General features: G+C 44.6%; 1 protein-coding gene across 5 annotated transcripts in view; it reads left to right on the forward strand.

Moving 5' to 3' along the window:
* The window catches only part of PRDM1 (PR/SET domain 1), a 60,146-nt gene extending 47,774 nt beyond the window's left edge, over positions 1-12,372 (forward strand). For 4 of the 5 annotated variants that reach the window (XM_030945552.1, XM_030945551.1, XM_030945550.1 and 1 more), the window contains exons 4-7: positions 1,735-1,987; positions 9,684-10,792; positions 11,096-11,224; positions 11,638-12,213. In XM_030945552.1, the coding sequence (XP_030801412.1) occupies positions 1,735-1,987; positions 9,684-10,792; positions 11,096-11,224; positions 11,638-12,213 (2,067 nt within the window). Of the gene's footprint in view, positions 1-1,734; positions 1,988-9,683; positions 10,793-11,095; positions 11,225-11,637 lie in introns of all 5 variants that reach the window. The other variant, XM_030945549.1, reaches the window with a different exon arrangement.
* Positions 12,373-18,413: the final 6,041 nt, after the last annotated feature.

Below are 18,413 nucleotides of genomic sequence, written 5' to 3' on the forward strand. Positions count from 1 at the left end.
CTTCCTAGGGGTCTGACACAGCCTTGCATATGCAAAGGAAATTGTGGGAGATAACTTCCCACATGTTATTAAAGGCATCGTGGGCTCGCTGGCAGGAGCGGGAACATCTGCTGGGCGCCCGGGGCCGCTGCCCGCGCCAGGGGAGCGGGGCCGGCCGGGCCCGCGTCATTTCTGGGAAGCGCGCCGTGACTCAGCACATCTGGGCGCGCCTTCCCCAGAATAGGTGGGAGCTGGGGGCTGCCTCTGCCGGGGGGCCGGGGCTGTGGCCCTGACGTGGGAGCGGTGGAGGGCTGGTTTGGGAAGTGGTGGCAGGCGTCAAGCGCCAGAGCCCCGCGTTCCTGGAAGTTTGCGAGCCGGGGTGAGCAGAGAAACGCGGAGGCTCCTCTTGATGCAGCACAACTCGCCCGGCTCCTTTCCATTTTCTCATAACAAACACACCGCAAAATCTCTCGCAAGCTGCTTTGATGAGGCCACATGTATTTCCCCCTTCTCAGTTTACAGGAAGTTGCTCTTAAAGAAAGTGATTCTGGTGTTTACGGCCCGCGTTAAAGGGCCAGGCCGCCTCCCCTCTCTGCCCGCCGGGCTCCGGGGGGCGCGGGAGGGTCCCGGCCGGCCGGAGGGCGCTGCCCGGCCACGGAGGTGGGAGAGATAGTGCTGGGGGCACACGGGCAGGAACACCCTGCGGAGGGTTTTCTCCGCGAGATAAGCTCTGTCTCCCCTTTGGAAAGGCATTTCCTGCTCAGCGAGGTGCGTTGCTGGTGCGAGCTGCTCTCACTTCAAGGTCTGGCTTTTGCCTGGTCATCTGTTTTCAGAAAACCAGGAGCCCCATTTCATCCAACATGGAGCTAGCTCCCCTTGAGAGTAAGCAGCGTGTTTTTACAAGCGTGTTTCCTGGATTTCTCTTGATTTTTTTCCTTTTTAAAAATAATTCTCTTATTATTTCAAGAAACAGTAGCTTCTGTCAGTGATGGGAACTTCTTTCCCCTGAAACCACTGAGCAGTTTTCAGATTCATGTTTTCTTGCCCCTCTGTGGACAAGTCAGAACATGTCCCTTGGTAAGAAAAGTGACAATGTCATGGGCTAACCCCTCGTCAGGTCTTCCTTCATTTATGGCAGGTGAATTTCATCTTTGCCTCACCCAGCCTTCCTACAAAAGGGTTACAGTTCAACTATGAGCAAGTGTTGCTTTAGGACTCTGGGGGGTGGAGAATGTTTGCATAGTTTAAACCTTTGGGTGGAGGTGGTAGGAAACTGCAAGTACAGAGGCCATAGAAAGAGGCGAGAAGAACTCTGACATAGCACAGCCAGTCAGTCTTATACACAGGTGACTCAAAGCATTAATGCAAGCATGCACTCAGACCTGCCCTCATCAGCATCACCCACTTGTTGATCAGAGCACCAGGAAAAGGGCTCTAAGGTAGACTGTTCACACAGAGAGTACTCTGCATTTCAGATTTTGGGTCTTGTTTTCCACAGCTAGCAGAGACACACGCTAAGATTAAATGGAAAAGATGACTGTGGACTTGCCTTTAAATACCTTCTTAACTCAGAGGTTGTCAGTGTTGGAAAGTCAGGAACACAGCTTGAACTCTTACTTCAGTAATATATGCTCATCTAAAAAAATAAAAGGGGGAGCTTATCACTTTTCCCCTCTGGACTCTGTGCCTACATGTTGCGTACTGTGCCTATATATATATGTATATATATTCATAAGCACTTCCTCTCTATTCCAGATCTATTCAAGTGGTGAACTTCACCACTTCATTGATGGATTTAACGAGGACAAGAGCAACTGGATGCGTTATGTAAACCCTGGCTACTCTGTTCAGGAGCAGAACTTGGCTGCTTGTCAGAATGGAATGAACATCTACTTCTATACCATCAAGCCCATCCCTGCCAACCAAGAGCTCCTTGTGTGGTATTGCCGAGACTTTGCAGAGAGGCTGCACTATCCCCCCTCCAGAGAGCTGACAATGATGAACCTCAGTAAGTGGATTACAGTATAAATAAGGAATGCTAGTAATGTCTCTTTTGCCTATACAATCTAATAATAAGGTGTATAATTACACAGCTGCATCATCTGTTGTGTCACAGGAGGTAGCTTGCAGTGGAAAAGGGGAATTAAAAAACCCAATACAAGAGAATGAGTTCCCTGTGCCTGTTCAAATGGAAAGAGATTATAAAATCTGAGTAGTTGTTTGTTTACAATCTGAGTCTTATCTGGTGAAATTCTGGACAGACAACCTGACCTCTGTCTTCCTAGCCATAGCTGTTGGCTCACTCTCAGACTGCGCAATTTCAGATCTCACGGTGTGTTGAGCAAAAGTCTGCTTTGGTAGCATATACTAAAGGCTGTCCACTCATGCTCCCAAAGGGCTGCCCTCACTGTACCAGGAAGTGGCAACGTGCCATAGCTCTGTCTAGGTGTCTGACAAAATACGTGTTTACTGCATAATGCACTTTGAGCCTTGCATCTACCCTTACTTATCTTGTGGGAGCAAACCTCCTGTGGTCTTCTCATCTGGTTACTTGTGTTTTAAGCTCAGTGTACTTTGTCCCCATTTCTTGACTTTTTATTGCAGCTTTCATTTTCTGTTCAAAAATAATAGCACTGGTAGCAGAGGGAAGAGGTGTTTCCAGGAGTTTGTGTTCCTCTGTGGTTTCTGATTATTTCCAGCCTTGGTGCTTTACTTCTCGCTTAATCACTGCCTGACACCTCACCCAGAGCCCCTTCTAGAGAAGAAAAGATTCTTGCTGACTTCTCAGTGGACTCTTAGGCTACTTCCCCTGCTGCTGCTCTTAAAGCAGAGTATTCTTTTGTCCTTCTGCCAGTGACTACATTGAAACTTGAAGGAAAAACTGGAAATAGTTTTGGGGTTTTTTTAAATAAAAAGAACTATTTACAAGGAATGGGTTATAAAATAGCAGTGTTACTTGGGGATCATTAGAACTGTCATCCCATATTATAAAACTTGTATCCCACATTCAGATTAATCAAAAGTACATCTATACTCTGTGGGTGTCACCCTTTCACTAGCTTTTTGTCTTTCCCTACAAATTAATAGAAGAAAATTTGTTGTCTCCTAATGACAGAGAGAAGAGAGGGAGGGAATGTCTTATGCAGCTATATTCTCTGTTCAGAAACTGTCTCACTGATTCTGTCATCTTTTCACATGTGTCATTTCACCACTCTCTGTGCAGTTTTATTTCCTGATATAATGAGCTGTTGGCTTTTCAGTGGGACCTGCATGTGAGATGAGAGAGCAACATGTAGGGCTCTGGTGGATGAGGAGTTTGCTAAAATCTAGTCAGGCATATTTGGTCACCAGCTAGGAGGATACACAAACATGGGTTCAGTTTCCTGCATCTGCTGGCACCTTAGGCTTCCTTGCAGAAGTAGCAGTTAATGTATTTGTAGACTGTTTCTTATTGTGTCTGGTTACTCTTAAGCAGGTCAAAACTAGGAGTGTCTGGACGTGGCAGAATAACTGATTTCAGTAAAAGTAGTAGGCTCAGTATAAGAATTTAAAGAAATGGGAACCTGAGCCACATTTTTGTAGTTCAGCCTTAAAATTTGCAGTATTTCCAGCTGCTGAGTTTGAAATAGATATTCTTCTCTTTTTTAAGATAATTACATTTAAACCATTTAGAAATTTTATGTTAGCTCCTTCCACCTAAAGAAAAAAGAAATTCAGAAAATGAGAAAAACTCTTCGTTTTTTTTTTCTTCTCCCCTCATTCTTGTGAGCAACACAATCAGGCCTAAAGGCTGCAGATGGGCCAAAACCCCTACAGGTACCATAAGGATTGAGGTTTTCTAAAGTTAGCCTTTTGAAAAGTGTGAAGGAAAAATCCAAAAGTCTCCCAAAATCTTTATTTGCCAAAGTCCCTGTAGCAATGGTGCAAGCAGGGGTGGTTTTCCCAGCATTAGTACTGGAACCAGATGAGTTTACTGTAATGCCAGCACTGTTTAGCTTTCTTCTGCTCCTTTCTCGCAGGCCACTAGTAAAATCTAAAATTAGAGAGCATTGTGCTGCCTCTCCAGCCTCTCTCTGTCACAAAGGCTGGCCAAGGTACGCTGGCACTGCATTCATCCATGAGTAAAGTGCAGGAGTTGTCCCCAGTTCTCTGGCACCCTGTACCTGCTACAGATGTGGGGCTTTGGCCTAGCAGGACATCTGAACACAGCCTTGCTTGAGGGGACCCCCTCCTACCCCCCAACCTGCTAAGAAGTCAGGAAAGTCCTCTCCAGCCAAATGGATTGCTAATAATTTGGTGTTTAAAGTGGTATGGCTTCCCTCAGAAGAGCAGGGGTGCATCACCACCTCTCCCAGCCTGTGGCTGCTGGTTTTGGCACCCGCTGAGGAGGAGGGAGGGAAAGTTGGAGTCTGGGTCCCAAGAGGCAAGCTGAAGTCAGGGCCTCCTCCCATGGGATACACGCTGGTGTGGGCAGGAGGCAGCCAGTGGCCATGGTGTGTTGCACCCAGATCTCTCCCTTAGCTGTGTCTTGGGTGTGCAGTGCACACTGGTGCCTGTGGGAGGCTTTGGAAGAGTCTTACCTTGGCTGGCTGCCCAGCACAGGAGAGGCCACCTGGGACACACACCTACAGAGACCTTCCAGTCTTGCCAACTTAAAATATAGGCAGCTGCTTTAAGTGCCTCAAGGGTTTGGGGATCACAGCCTTAGAGTTCAGCACCTTAGCTCCTCTTTAAGCACCAGAGCAGGATGGGCCTCCGGGGAAAAATGTATCAGGGAATTTCTCTGGCTTTATTTCCTGTAATTAGTGGCCTCAAAAATGAGAGAACTACCACTTTAGAGCATAAATGTATTTACACACCCACATGTAACATCTACTTGCCTGTGTAACAGCAAACTTTCAAATTAAAGGTAACTTCCCCAGCATTAGCTCACTTGTGCCGCAGAAGGAAAGCATCCAGATGCAAGACAGCAATTAGGCATGTACTTAGTTGTGGGTTTAACCCTGTCCTCTGTGTTTTCCTGAACTGGGGCCTTTGACCCAGTCCTTCAGACGCTGGAGCACACACCTACCTTCACGGCCATGATTAGCTCAAGTGGAGCTACGTAACTTCAAATGGATGTTGAAGTGACTGCAAGGAGTTGCACAATAGTGGTAGAAGCAAGACTCCACATTATCCCAGTGCTGGAAACTCACATGGCATTCTCTTCCTGCCTGTTTTGAGGTCTCTAATGTTTTCTGTCAGGATTGGAGATGTCACCTTCAGATGGTGCCTTTGTCCAGTAAATAGTTTTAAGTATGGTGGCACAGGATTTCTGTATTCTGCTAAAAATAAATTTTGAGTAGTTTGTTAAATGTGCCTAACCTCATTCAACTGCTCCTTCAGATTGTCTTTTAGTCTGTGATATTTTATTTAGCAAACACTGAGGAAATTTGCTTTGGCAGTTCCAAATGGTTTAGAATTTCATTCTTACCTCAACATGGGAGGATTATTTTAGGATGAAGGGGTGGAGAGGGTAACAGTTAAAAAAAAACCAAACCAAAACCAAACAACAAAAACCCAACAAAATCCAAACAATTGCATTGACTCAGGACATGACTATTTGATAATAATGTTCATATATTGCAATCATATGATGCAACTTCCTGCTGCTCATGTCATGTTTGTCTCCTCAGTCAAGTACAGGCAGGTGACATCTTTTGGTCAAGCTTTAGAAAAAAAGTTCATGCTGGGGGAAGATAATTTGCATATTTACAAAATATTTGGCAATCTTTTTGTTTCGTTAACAGGTTTAACAAGACATTATTTAAAGCGTTTCCAGTTCTGTGAAGATTAACTTCGTAATGCTTTTTTCTTAAATGCGATTTATTCTTCTCTTCTTCCTGCTGGCCCTGACATGCTGGCCGTTAGCTCAGCCCTGTCACTCGCTTTCCCTTTTGTTTATGGGCAGTTTCACTTTCTGGTTTTGAAGCTTTTCTGTTTGGGTTGAGAGGAAACATCTGCACTTGCTTAAAAAAATGCCTCCTGGAATGTTCAAAAGGGCTCAGGAATATGATTTTTAAATGATATGAGAAGTTGTCTTCACAAAATCAGAATTTGAGGACTGAAGTTTTCTTAATATTGAGAATTATTTGAAGGCTCCCAGAAAGACATTCTCTGAGCAAAAGATTTTTCAAAGGCATGTCACACTGTCATGGACACATTTAGAAAACAGATGATCAAATTTTGTACTTCTGAATGTTGGTCTCTGTTCTCATTTTTAGTGGAAACAGTCTTTGTTTTGCCCGCTTCACAACTTCGAGGTTCTCTTTCTACTAGCAAAAGAGGTGCTTAATTTAGATCGAAAATGTGAATCGGCATAATTAAGCTCTACCTCTCGAAGTGTTCAGTACCATCTCACTCCTGAAATTACTGTTGCAATTACTGTCTGCCGACAACCGTTTTTCAAGTTTTTAGAAAAGAACAGATCATTGTTTTTATGAAATGTTTCTCAGCCTACAGCTCAGAGCACAGGAACCGAGAGCAAAGTCTATAGCTCTGCAGCAGTCTGTAGCTGGAACACCCACACTGGAGTGACTTCAGGCAGCTCCTTCACCCAAGTTTTATCAATACTTAAAAGTAACAGGCGTTTTGTCCCTTTTCCTCTTGCACGCACTCACTAATCTCAGATCTGAGCAAATAATCTGTTGACCTCAGTTAGAAGTGTCAGGATCCTCAAGAGGCGTGTCTGGGGGTTTTTTCCTTTCTTCCACCCCCCGCATTGCCCTCAGATCAGTAACTAAAAAATGCAGCTGCACCTTTCTTGTTTTGTTGTGAATCTCTTTTCTGTGTGTCCCTCTGACCACAGAAACTAGACAGATCTTGGAAGAGTATGTGCCTATATTTACTGTATGTGTATATATATGTGTGTATATGGGAGTGGGGGGAGAAATGCATTTCAGGAGTGAATGGGAGACATTCTGATTGGTAAAAACTTAAATCAAAGATCACAAGTTAAAAAAAAATTCCATTTATAAGAAATATATCTCTTTAACTTTGAAATATGGTTCCTTTAAGAGCAGCAAGAAGGGTTGTAAACCTCTCAATCAATTTCAGCCCTGGTTTAAATCGACCTTCAGTATAAAACTTAAGAACCTCTCCTTGGCCCTGGACATTACCTTCTCTTATTTTACACAGTGCTGACACACTTGTTTATGTTTTGATCTCTCTGGTCTTCCCAAGTGTCCCTTGTACTCAGGTAATAAGGGAAAAAGCCAAGAGGGGATTTATGGACCAAAGATAGCTTGCAAACTAAAGACAGCTATCACAGTTAGACTTGAAAAAATTTCTTTAAATATCATAGCTTCTGTCTACACATGGAAATTAGTAGGAGGGACAGCTTTACTGGGAAAATTCAGAAGGGAAGAAAAGAGCAATTATCTTTAGTCAGTCAAGAGCGAGCATGGGATTGTTGCACAAAGAAAATTACGATCTCTGCATGAACTTCCTTTCTGTCACTTCTGGGCTTGCTCCTGCACATAAGGCACGTACATCCCCACCCTCATGTTTAACCTTGTGACAGTGGGAGCTCTTTCTCCAGCTGAAGAGGCCCCAGTTTTTCTATCACTTTTCCAGCACCACCAGCATTTCTCCTTCCTCTTCCCCTCCCCCTGGGTTTTTTTCTTTAAAAGAGAAAAGTGTCAATTTGAACTTCCTGCTTGACAGACCCCACTGAGAAACTGATACGGGCCTGATAAGGTGGTATTTATTTATTTTTCCTGCTGCAAGACTTCACAAGTCCTACCTCCCACCCCCCTGTCCAGTTTTCAATACTGCCTGGTCTTGATACTTCCCGATACTGATAGTGTCACCAGGAATGTTTGCTCTGAAACACTGCTCTGGTGAAAGGCAGCTGATAAGAAGATACAGATAATATTACTCACAGTGCCATTGTGGAGCTTCTTGAACCTAGGAGGACCTCTGTGCTATGCCCCAAAATCTGGCTGATGTTTAGAAAATAAGTTATCAGTCCAGGAGTACAGACAAAATTACCAAAGAAAGTAGATGTTTTTTAAAGCCAGAGAACACAAAATGTTATTACTTTATTTTTGATAGAGCTCTGCATTAAACTTTGGACACTAAGAGAAGTAATTGGGAAGCTGTCTGTGCGCTTATGTGTGCATATGCTTGCTGTACAACACTTTTACGTTTTATCATACATATTTTAATTGAACTTAACTGTGTTCAATTGCATTTCATTGGAGCTTGAAAATATCCAAACTACTCAAAAATCTCAAACTGAATTTGCTTGTTACTAGTCTAATGCCATTTCAGAAAGGGTGCTACTGTAAAGTGGGTTGCTGTAAGTAGGAACATGTTTTGCAAGCAGCTGTTTTCTTGGATATGTTTAATAAATGGCTTTCTTTGCCTTATAGGGTAATGCTGCCAAATGATAGATTCCATCAGGGTAGTGAATAGTGAAGCAAAGAATCTGTGTTCAAAGCAGCGTGGTCACTGCCCGTTCTCATGTTCCTCACTTGGTTCAGATGATCCTCCAAAAATCAGAAATAACTGTTTCTCACCTCAGATAGTGAAGTAAGAACAGTCAGTCACGGGAGCAGAAACGTTTCTAAAGGACTGCAGTGTTCTTGAGTCACGTACCTACTGGTGTTGGCTTGTACCTCCTGATGGAAAGCCTTACACTAACTATGATTATGAAACCATCTTACAGTTTCCCCCCCATAATAAAATATCTTACAAGTAATCAAGAGTATGTAACAAAGATAAAGGCAGATTTGTTTTTCTACTGAAGTCATCTTTCAGTGTGCTGTTAAGATTGTATTATGTCCAGACAGCAAGGTCTTTGAATACAAATAAATAGAATATGTGCTGTACTGAGATGAATGTATGCTAGCTTCTATTTCCTTCTAAATACATATTTCTTTTTCCCCCTTTTTTTAAAGCACATTTCAACTTAAGCTGGAGCCAACCAGTCTTGCTTTCTTTTGCTTTGCTTCAGCATTTTTTTTATAAAATACAGCTGTAAGCAGAGGAGTTTTGCATAGACTGAATGCCACAGAAATCTGCAGTAAATAGTCTGCTTTGTTGTAGATGTTCCTAAGCAGTATATTTAATGAGTAATGATCTGTTTACTGATGGAGAATACCTTCTCTTTGAAGAAGGCTTTCATCCTAGCCAGCCATGGTTTTTTTGGTACTGTAAGTAATTGAACTGGCTGGTGAAGTGACTGCTGCGGTTTGGCAAAACCTGATTTGTCATGCCTTGTTATTTTACTGAGGAACATTTCTGGGAGCTTGTGTTCTGCAAAGTCCTTCAGTTAAACCTGTATTGTGAACAAATGCTCATTACCACGTTTATTAGAAATACTGCTTAAAGAGACATTCAACAGCAAAGCTAGGCAAATTTAAGGGGGAAGAAAGTTGAAATCAGTTTGCAGAGTGGAGGCTGGCACTCTGCAAATGTATCATCATCCAGATCTCTAGGTACTGGTTGGTATCCTTTAAATTAACAATGCTTTTTATTAATACTTAATACCAGCAGGCATTTCTTCACACAACCATTAGTTTTGTGGCAAGTCAAATGATTGCTCATCTCTGAGAGTAGCTCTTCCTTCCCATTAAACTTGTAGGGGTTAGATTCTGTTTTGAAAAGAGATAACGCCAGTGACACATCTAAATATTCATTATCTTGTCTTTATATTTCAGCACAAACCCACATTAATCCAAAGCAGCACAGCACTGATAAAGATGAGCTTTATCAGAAAAGCGTCCCAAAGAAGGAGCACAGTGTGAAAGAAATTCTGAAAATGGAATCCAATCCTCCTAAAGGAAAAGACTTCTTTCAGACCAACATTTCACCAGTTAATCCAGAAAAAGACTTGGATGATTTATGTAAGAACTATAGCCCAGAGAGGTGTTTCTTCCCTCGAGTTGTCTACCCGATCCGACCTCACATTCCTGAAGACTATCTGAAAGCTTCCTTAGCATATGGCATGGACAGACCCAGCTACATTACTCACTCACCCATCCAGGCATCTACTACACCAAGTCCTTCCGGGAGGAGCAGCCCAGACCAAAGTTTAAAAAGTTCAAGCCCTCACAGTAGTCCGGGTGTCACAGTTTCACCTCTGGCACCTACTTCCCAAGAGCACAGAGAGCCATACTCTTACTTGAATGGATCATATGGCTCAGAAGGATTGGGGTCTTATCCTGGATATGCACCTCCTGGCCACCTCTCACCTGCCTTTCTACCGTCCTATAACCCCCATTACCCCAAATTCCTGTTACCTCCATTCAATATGAGCTGTAATAACCTGAGCGCTTTGAACAATATCAATGGCATCAACAATTTCAATCTCTTCCCAAGGATGTACCCTCTTTATGGCAACCTGCTCAGTGGAGGTAGCCTTTCCCACCACATGCTCAACCCCACCACACTCCCCAGCTCATTGCCCAGTGAAGGAGGCCGTCGACTGCTGCAGCCTGATCATCCAAGAGACTTCCTCATACCAGCACCCAACAGTGCCTTCTCTATCACGGGCGCTGCTGCCAGCATGAAGGACAAGCCATGCAGCCCTACCAGTGGGTCCCCCACCGCTGGTACAGCAGCCAGTTCGGAACACATAATGCAACCTAAACCTACCTCAGTGGTGTTGGCTGCCACCGGCGGTGAAGAAGCCATGAATCTCATTAAAAGTAAGAGGAATGTGACCGGTTACAAAACCCTCCCATACCCACTGAAAAAGCAGAATGGGAAGATCAAGTACGAATGCAATGTTTGCTCCAAGACCTTTGGCCAGCTCTCCAATCTAAAGGTAGGCAGTGGAGAATAAGACAGGAGCCTTCTTTGAAGGCTCAGGTTTCTCCCTGTAGGTTTTTGAGGAAAAGCAGGGTCAGGCCTCCCTTGCTTTGTTAGGCTGTTTATGTGTCTGGGCTTTATACAGCATCCCCCCAGCAAGAAAGCGTGGTTGTGTGCTTTAATACTGACGCCACCTAATTAACTAGATAACATTGTATTTTGGCAATGGGACTCTTCCGCTGACTTTGGAAAACATCTGAAAGCACTTTTGTTGTAGTACTGGAAACTGCAAATTGTTAATTGCTTTGTCTCTCCCTAGGTGCACCTCCGAGTACACAGTGGAGAGAGACCATTTAAATGCCAGACTTGCAATAAGGGCTTCACACAGCTGGCTCACCTCCAGAAGCACTATCTGGTACATACGGGAGAAAAACCCCACGAGTGTCAGGTACGTAACACAGAGAGAGAGGCGATTCCTTCGGAGGCCAAAGGGATGGCAGGGCTTTGCACACCCCCTACAGTGTGCAGGGAGGGCTGAGGGACAAACCCTTGGCTGCTCAGGGCCAGAATCTGCACCGCAGCCGGGCCCAGCCCTGGTGCAGCAGCGTCTGTGAGACAGCACGATTGCCTGCAGCCTGCTAGAGCAACACCTGCCTGATACAGTCTTGCCATCAGCCACACTCAAAATGACATTCAGCAATATTTAAATAAAAAGGTGGGGATTTTTTTTCCCTTTGTGAGAAAGTGTGAAGATATAGAAAGCTGCTGCTTCATCCTGCCGTCTCCTACTAGGTGTCTGTGATTTAAACCATAAAATCGCCTCCCACTCATTCGCTGTTTCTCTGCCACCCCCCACATTAGGTTTGTCACAAGCGGTTCAGCAGCACCAGCAATCTCAAAACCCACCTGCGGCTCCACTCTGGAGAAAAGCCTTACCAGTGCAAGCTCTGCCCAGCCAAATTCACCCAGTTTGTGCACCTGAAGCTGCACAAGCGTCTCCACACCCGGGAACGCCCCCATAAATGCATCCACTGCCACAAGAGCTACATTCACTTCTGCAGCCTCCAGGTCCACCTGAAGGGCAACTGCCCTGTCGCCCCGGCCTCCGGCCGCTCCATGGAGGACCTGAACCGAATCAATGAGGAGATCGAGAAGTTCGACATCAGTGACAATGCTGACAAGCTGGAAGAAGTGGAGGACAATATCGACTTAACATCGATCGTGGAGAAGGATATACTGACCATGCTCAGGAGGGAAATGGAAGGAGCTAACCTGAAAGTCTCTCTGCAGAGGAACCTGGGAAATGGGCTTATCTCCTCAGGATGCAACCTTTACGAGTCGTCAGATATGTCAGTTATGAAGTTGCCTCACGGTCACCCACTACCTCTGTTACCTGTAAAGGTCAAGCAAGAAACAATTGAACCAATGGACCCTTAAGACTTTTTGGCAAAGTGATTTTTTTATTTATGACTTGGCAAGTCAGGGTGCCTGTAGCAGTTGCTTGTACATAGTTTCAATGCTGCAAAGCAATCTTGGCTTACAGTAGTTTCCCTACGCTCTCCAGCTGAAAGAAGGAACTCCAAAGTTACTGTTTTCTCAGGGCATAAAAAGGGGCAAAGGACTCTGCATTGCCTCGCCAGTTACTAAGAGACAATCATTTATCCATAATTATTTTTTCAATGATAGTACTTCATAATTTATTATGCAATTAATCATTCTAAAAGCAATAATTAGGAAAATGTTTACAATGACTGGAAAAATTCATTGTAATTTTTACTTTAAATGTTATTATTTTTTGTTTTATGGGCCATTCTTTGTAGATATTTTTTTTCTGCACATCTGTTTTAAGAACCTAAGATTAGGGTTTCAGTAAATGTGTTTTATGTACCAATGTCTTTTAAACAAATGTGGTTTTTCATATTGCCAAAGTTGGACATGTGACATACAGAATCCTAGATCTGTTGGTTTGAAAAAAATGCTGTGTACTTTCATGAACAAATCACCCCACTGGGAATTGAAAAGGAGAAAAAAAATAGCAAACCAACAACCCAGAGTAGCAGCAAGCAGGGAAGAAACTTTTTCTCCTGCCTCTCTGAGGGGAGAAGAAAGATTCTTCTACCTGCAGCTCTCCCTGGAACAGATGTGGCACAGCAAATGCTGACCTGCCATGGACAGTACCACAGGTTTTTAGAGCACAGCTCCAGCCCCGCACATTATCATGTAACTTTAACACCAAAGGAACACATGAGCTTAAAGTGGCTTTTCCAAAATAAAATCTCACTTACATTCTTTTGTTTCCAAAAGCAGTTTAAAAGCAAAGACACCAATATTATTCTGCCTAAAAGGGGGCTTTGGGCAGATTTCTTTCTTCTGTTTTTTAGGTTTTTTTGGGGTTTTTTTGGCCAGAGCCTTCCAGGGATAAAAAAAAAAAAAGATTATCATATTCCCTGAGTAAGAAGGGGTTTGGTTTTACTTGTATTTTTCTCTCCCACTTTGCCTGGGTAGAAGTGGGGAACAAAGTCCTTTCCTGGCACATAATTTTTTTTCCCGCCTTCCTGTACGACTCAGATTTTTCTCAGTATTTGTGTTTGTACATTTTGTGGTTAATTTAATTAAAGAAGAAAAGGGCATTGCAAAGTTGTTGAACAACAATTACCTCAGTGCTTGTGTCCAGTGGTGCAGACAATGCTGTTTTACCTAAATGCTTTGCTACTTTAGAGAAGAAACCAAAATGTGCACAGGGAAAGATAGAATGCACGTCCTTTTATCTTTTTGTTTTGCTAAGCCCAAAGATGATATGGTGACGTTTGAGGTGTAGCAAAGAATACATGTATATTTATAGATATATTTATACCACTATACGATATATGTATATGTATATATATTTATACCACTTAAGTTGTGAGCCAAACCATGTAATAAAACCTATTTTTCATCTAAGTGTGAAAATCAAATGTTATCCCAGTTTTGCAAATAACCAATGACCTCAAAACCAGAAGGTTGAACCAAGGCATTTATCACTTGCAAATACCCATGCACAGCTGAACTTGCAAACACGTGAATGACATCATCATGCATCCACGTGTGGCATCTCAGTGAATTTGGTGGGAATTACCCTGCTTGCAGGCCAGGCTCCTTCAGTCCCCTGCTCTCCTGGCAGTCTGCACTGGGGGGGGAAGGAGGCTGGTGGTCACTCAACAGCCAGCCAGAAAATGTAACTGAAAGAACTTGAAGCCAAATATGACCCATGTGTGATGTGGTCACAAATCACAGTAAGGGCAGCATGGAAGTCAGGTGGGACAAGGCCCTTGTCTCGTTGTGCCCTGCCACTAACGAGTTGCATAGTCAACTTACATGAACATAAAGTAGCATTATTACACACCTCCCGTCCACGTATCCCTTTCTTTCTGGTTATGTTCTTAAAAAAAAATTTTTAGAAGTCCACCTCAACAATTCAGGATTCGGTGGTCTTTTTGTTTTCAGCAAACTTCATTTTAATGCCTTCTGATAAAAAAACAAACAATCCTGAAATACAAGTCTCTAAACACAGCTTTTGAAGGACTCCAGTTCATTACATTTCCACTCCTGCAAATTGTGCGGCTGACATCTTTTAAATGTAGCAATAGTTCATAAATATAGTACTTAATTGTAGGATAAACCAAAGTATCACTACTCTGTCACTGGACACACACTTTTCCTATTATTGCCTGTAGTGCTTTCTTGTATTTGATACAAAATTTACAAGAATTTATATGCATCAGCTTTAAGAACTGTTACTTCTCTTTACTGTTTCCCCCTCCCCTTAGACGTTTTACATGTGAATGTAGCAACAATCAACAGTGTTTTTGGGGGTTTTTTTGTCTCTCTTAAGAAAGACTCTGACCAAAGTTAACAGGCTTTTTACTTTGCTAGAACAACAAACTATTATATGTTTACGTATTGGTTTACATCATTATTTATGTGCAAATTGTCAAATGTAAATTAAATATAAGTGTTCATTGCTTTACTGATGCTTTCCTTGTCTTCAATCTCTCTGCGCCAGCTGGGTGGTTGTGGCCCCAGCAGTGGTACACTGAGGGCGATGGTGTCTTCAGCAATGCTGTCCCTGCCTTTGTGGGTTCTAATTTTCCCTCACTGAAAGGTGCAAACAGCAATGCCAGTGCTGAATACCCTGGTTTCGTGTTTTACAGAGGTTTCCTCAATTTCAGCCAGTACCTTTAAAAAAAAAAAAAAAGCCAAGAATTTTCAGTGTTTCAATGGAATGCTTGAATGCTATCTGCCTCAGAGATACATGACCAGGGTTCTCATTTACATTTTTCCAAATGATTGTCATTTCTGGCCTGAAACCCTAACCACCAGGACCACAATGACACACTCAAAATGTCAGTGTGAGACCACTTAGTCCTGTCTCAGCATGGTGGGAACTGCATTCAAAACAAATGTGGATCTGTTGTAAGTGCTCACAAAGGAGATGTGAACACTGCACTAAATCCAGGGGAAGGTCAAATGTCTGCCCCTCCCTCCCCACCTCAGCCCAAGAGTAACAGCAGGCCAGGATGCCCCAGAAAGCTAATTCAACATTTGCTACTTCCATCATTTACCATGAGATCTAAACCAGAGAGGCCATGTGCTGCCCTGCCCTACCTGAATGTTAAAGAAATAACGTTCCTGCACATATTGAGACACTCAGTGCCGTATGATGTTTTAAAAGTATTTCACTGTCCTCTTAAAAAAATTCATTTAAACATCTGTCTCAAGAATTTGAAATACTGCCAACACCGAACTGTGGAGTTAAGAAAACCAGAGCACTGTTGTCATAAACGTGCCAAATGCAGCATGTTATATTCCTATATTCGACAGAGCTATTGCTGTAATAATTTTTTTAAAAAACATAGGATAACCATTACCGCCATAAATCATACTTCATTACTTGGCAAAGCGTTACGTTGTGCTGGAGAGTTATGTCCTGGGGACACTTGTAAGCTTTAGAAGATGTTTAATAAAACACATTACATAAAAAGACAATGCACGTTATAGATCACAGCCTTGCGAGGCCGAGCGCGGCAGCTGCTGCCTTGGTTCCTGGCAGCCCCAGAGCCGGCGGGAGCCGCTGAGGGCTTGGGGGCTCCGTGCAGCACTACAGCGGGATTCAGCCATGGCAACACCACCACCACCAGGTCAGACAACCACAACAGCCTTAGCAAGGGGCTGGGAGGGGAAAGCTCATCAATTTGGGAGCTGCCACAAACACGGCCCTGTGAGATCGCACAGGGCCGCTGGCTGCCTGTGGGCAGGCAGGCCTGATGCCCATCTTGCTGTGGCAGTGTGAAAATGCTGAGGGGCTGAACGTGTTGGGCAGTGTGGCCTTGCCAGCTGAGCTGCTTCACCACAGGACAGGGCAAATTACAGCTGAAATAGACTTAAGCATGGATTTAGGGAGGATGCTGCTGCCCCTCTGGCTGGTTTATAAAGCCCAGTGCTTCTCGGCTGGGTACTGGGAGACACCGCTAATTCCCAGTGTGGGCAATTATGGCCTTGAGGTCGAAAATGAAAAATGTGACTCACTGAGGGGGTATGAGCCCTTTGGGTTCAAATCAGTGTCTGCCAGTGCACGGCCGCGTCTCAACACGTGCTGGGACCGTGTGGGATGCAGCCCAGAACGTTTGCTGTCATTCAGAGGTGTTACATTAGAGTGAGGGAATAGTTGTGGCTGTAATTAAAGGCAGCCAGGAAACACTTGTCTAATTACTGCATGAGCCGGAGCTGAGTGGATGCGGTGCAGCTGAGGAATGTGCCCATCATGGGGCAGGTATCTGCAAAACACAGGCTGTCACAGTGGCTAAAGAAAAACTCACTGACAGCATCAAAGCAGCCGCCCTGGCACTGAGAGGGAGGTTTCCCTCCTCTGTGCAGGGTTGGGGTAGGCTGGCAGGGAAAAGGCAGCTGCCTGGCCTGGGATGTGGGGAGCACAGGTTGACATTTTGGTAACTTCAGCACAGTCTTGCCTGAACAGCAGAAAAACAAGAGCTTCCCAAAAACACAAGTGTTTAATTTTCCATGAGATGCTGAAACAGACCCATCCTGCAACCAGCATGTCTGCTGCCCTTCCCATTCTCCTGAGAAGCACATGGAAGAGCTGGCAAAGAGCACATTTGCACACCAGTGAAGGCCACCTTTGTACCAGCTGCCCTCAGTGACAGAGTTTCCGACACACTGCATGACTCTGCTTTCACCCATTTTTAAGAGATTGGGGAACATTTCCCAGCAATTCACTGCGGCAGCCAAACGGGAGAGGGGCCACTAGGCCTCACTGAGACCCTGCTGCCCAAGTGCTGACTTCTGATGCAAAGTTATATTCTCATCCCATGACAGAGGGGTCAGTTTGGAGGTGTGTACAAGCAGACATTGCCTTCTGCTTCAAAGCCAAAGTGTCCTTAGCTCCACCATGAGAGCTTGCAGATTGGCACTCCTTCAGGGGTGCTCTACACAGAAAAACCCAGCCCAGGTTTTCCTGGGATGATGCTTTCCACCTCCAGGCAGCACAGGCTCTGCTGGCTCAGGCTGTTCAGCTCTACAAACTTCAGCCTGCACAAGCTCACCTAGGAAAGGCCCCTGAGACATCACCTCAGCACCCTTTTCTAGGGCAATACACCTCCCTGTGCCAGCCAAAGCCTGGAGCCTGAGCATCTGTCTCCTGGCACTTGAGAGGCACCTGCCAGGCATCACATCTGGCCACAAACTCCTTTCTGGAGCTGGGGGTTACACAGACTGGCTGCCACGACAGGTAAACAAGTGAGCAGAAGCCCAGTAGTGGGGCAAGGATCTACAGGGAGTGGGTGGGTGGCACACACCCCCAGGAGCTGACCCTCCCTGGCAGGGACCCCTGCAGATGGTGGGGGGAACTCTGGCACAGGGCATGCATGAATTTCTGCTCTTTTTTGACACCAGGGCTTGGACATGCTTGGGGACCTATGCCCAAAGCATGGGGAGAGGCAGCACTGGTGTGTGCTCTGGGCAGAAATCTCTAAAAAGAGATGCCTGGCCCTTCAGGAAAGGGAGATGGACACTCAGAGCTCTCTCTTCCCTGTGAGCTGTCAGCCAGGCACCTTGGTGGTGCTGAAGCCAGGCCCTTCCTTCCTTCCTCCTCCTCCTCCTCCTCCTCCTCAGCTGCACGCAGAGATGGTTGGGATGCCAAACCACTTAGGTAGGTGTGACCAAATAGCCCTATTGAAGGGAGCAAAACCAGTATGACTTCCTTATTGTGCAATGATTAATAAAGGCTTTCAGCTCTTTTTCTCCATTAATTGTGAATAAGCAAGTCCTTGATCATTTCCTTATCCAAGGACCGAGTGAGATTCCTTACAGCATTCCTGCCCCAAAGTGGCCACACTGTGCTGGGAAGAGAAACAATTCCTGCAATATTGAAACCACACACAGCAAAATCAGAGGCTGAAAACCTCTTTCCCAGTTCACCTGTGCTGAGGACAGCTGTCACAATGTGATGCCAGTCTTGGGGTTAGGGAGACTCAATGCTCCTGCCCTTAGCAGTTAAGTTTTACACACTAAATCCTAATTTAAAAGCAGTGGTCAGCTTTTGGGCAGGAAGAGGAGTGTGGCAGGCAGCATTTTGAATGGGA

Source organism: Camarhynchus parvulus, chromosome 3 (assembly GCF_901933205.1).
Source record: "Camarhynchus parvulus chromosome 3, STF_HiC, whole genome shotgun sequence".
NCBI lineage: Eukaryota > Metazoa > Chordata > Aves > Passeriformes > Thraupidae > Camarhynchus > Camarhynchus parvulus.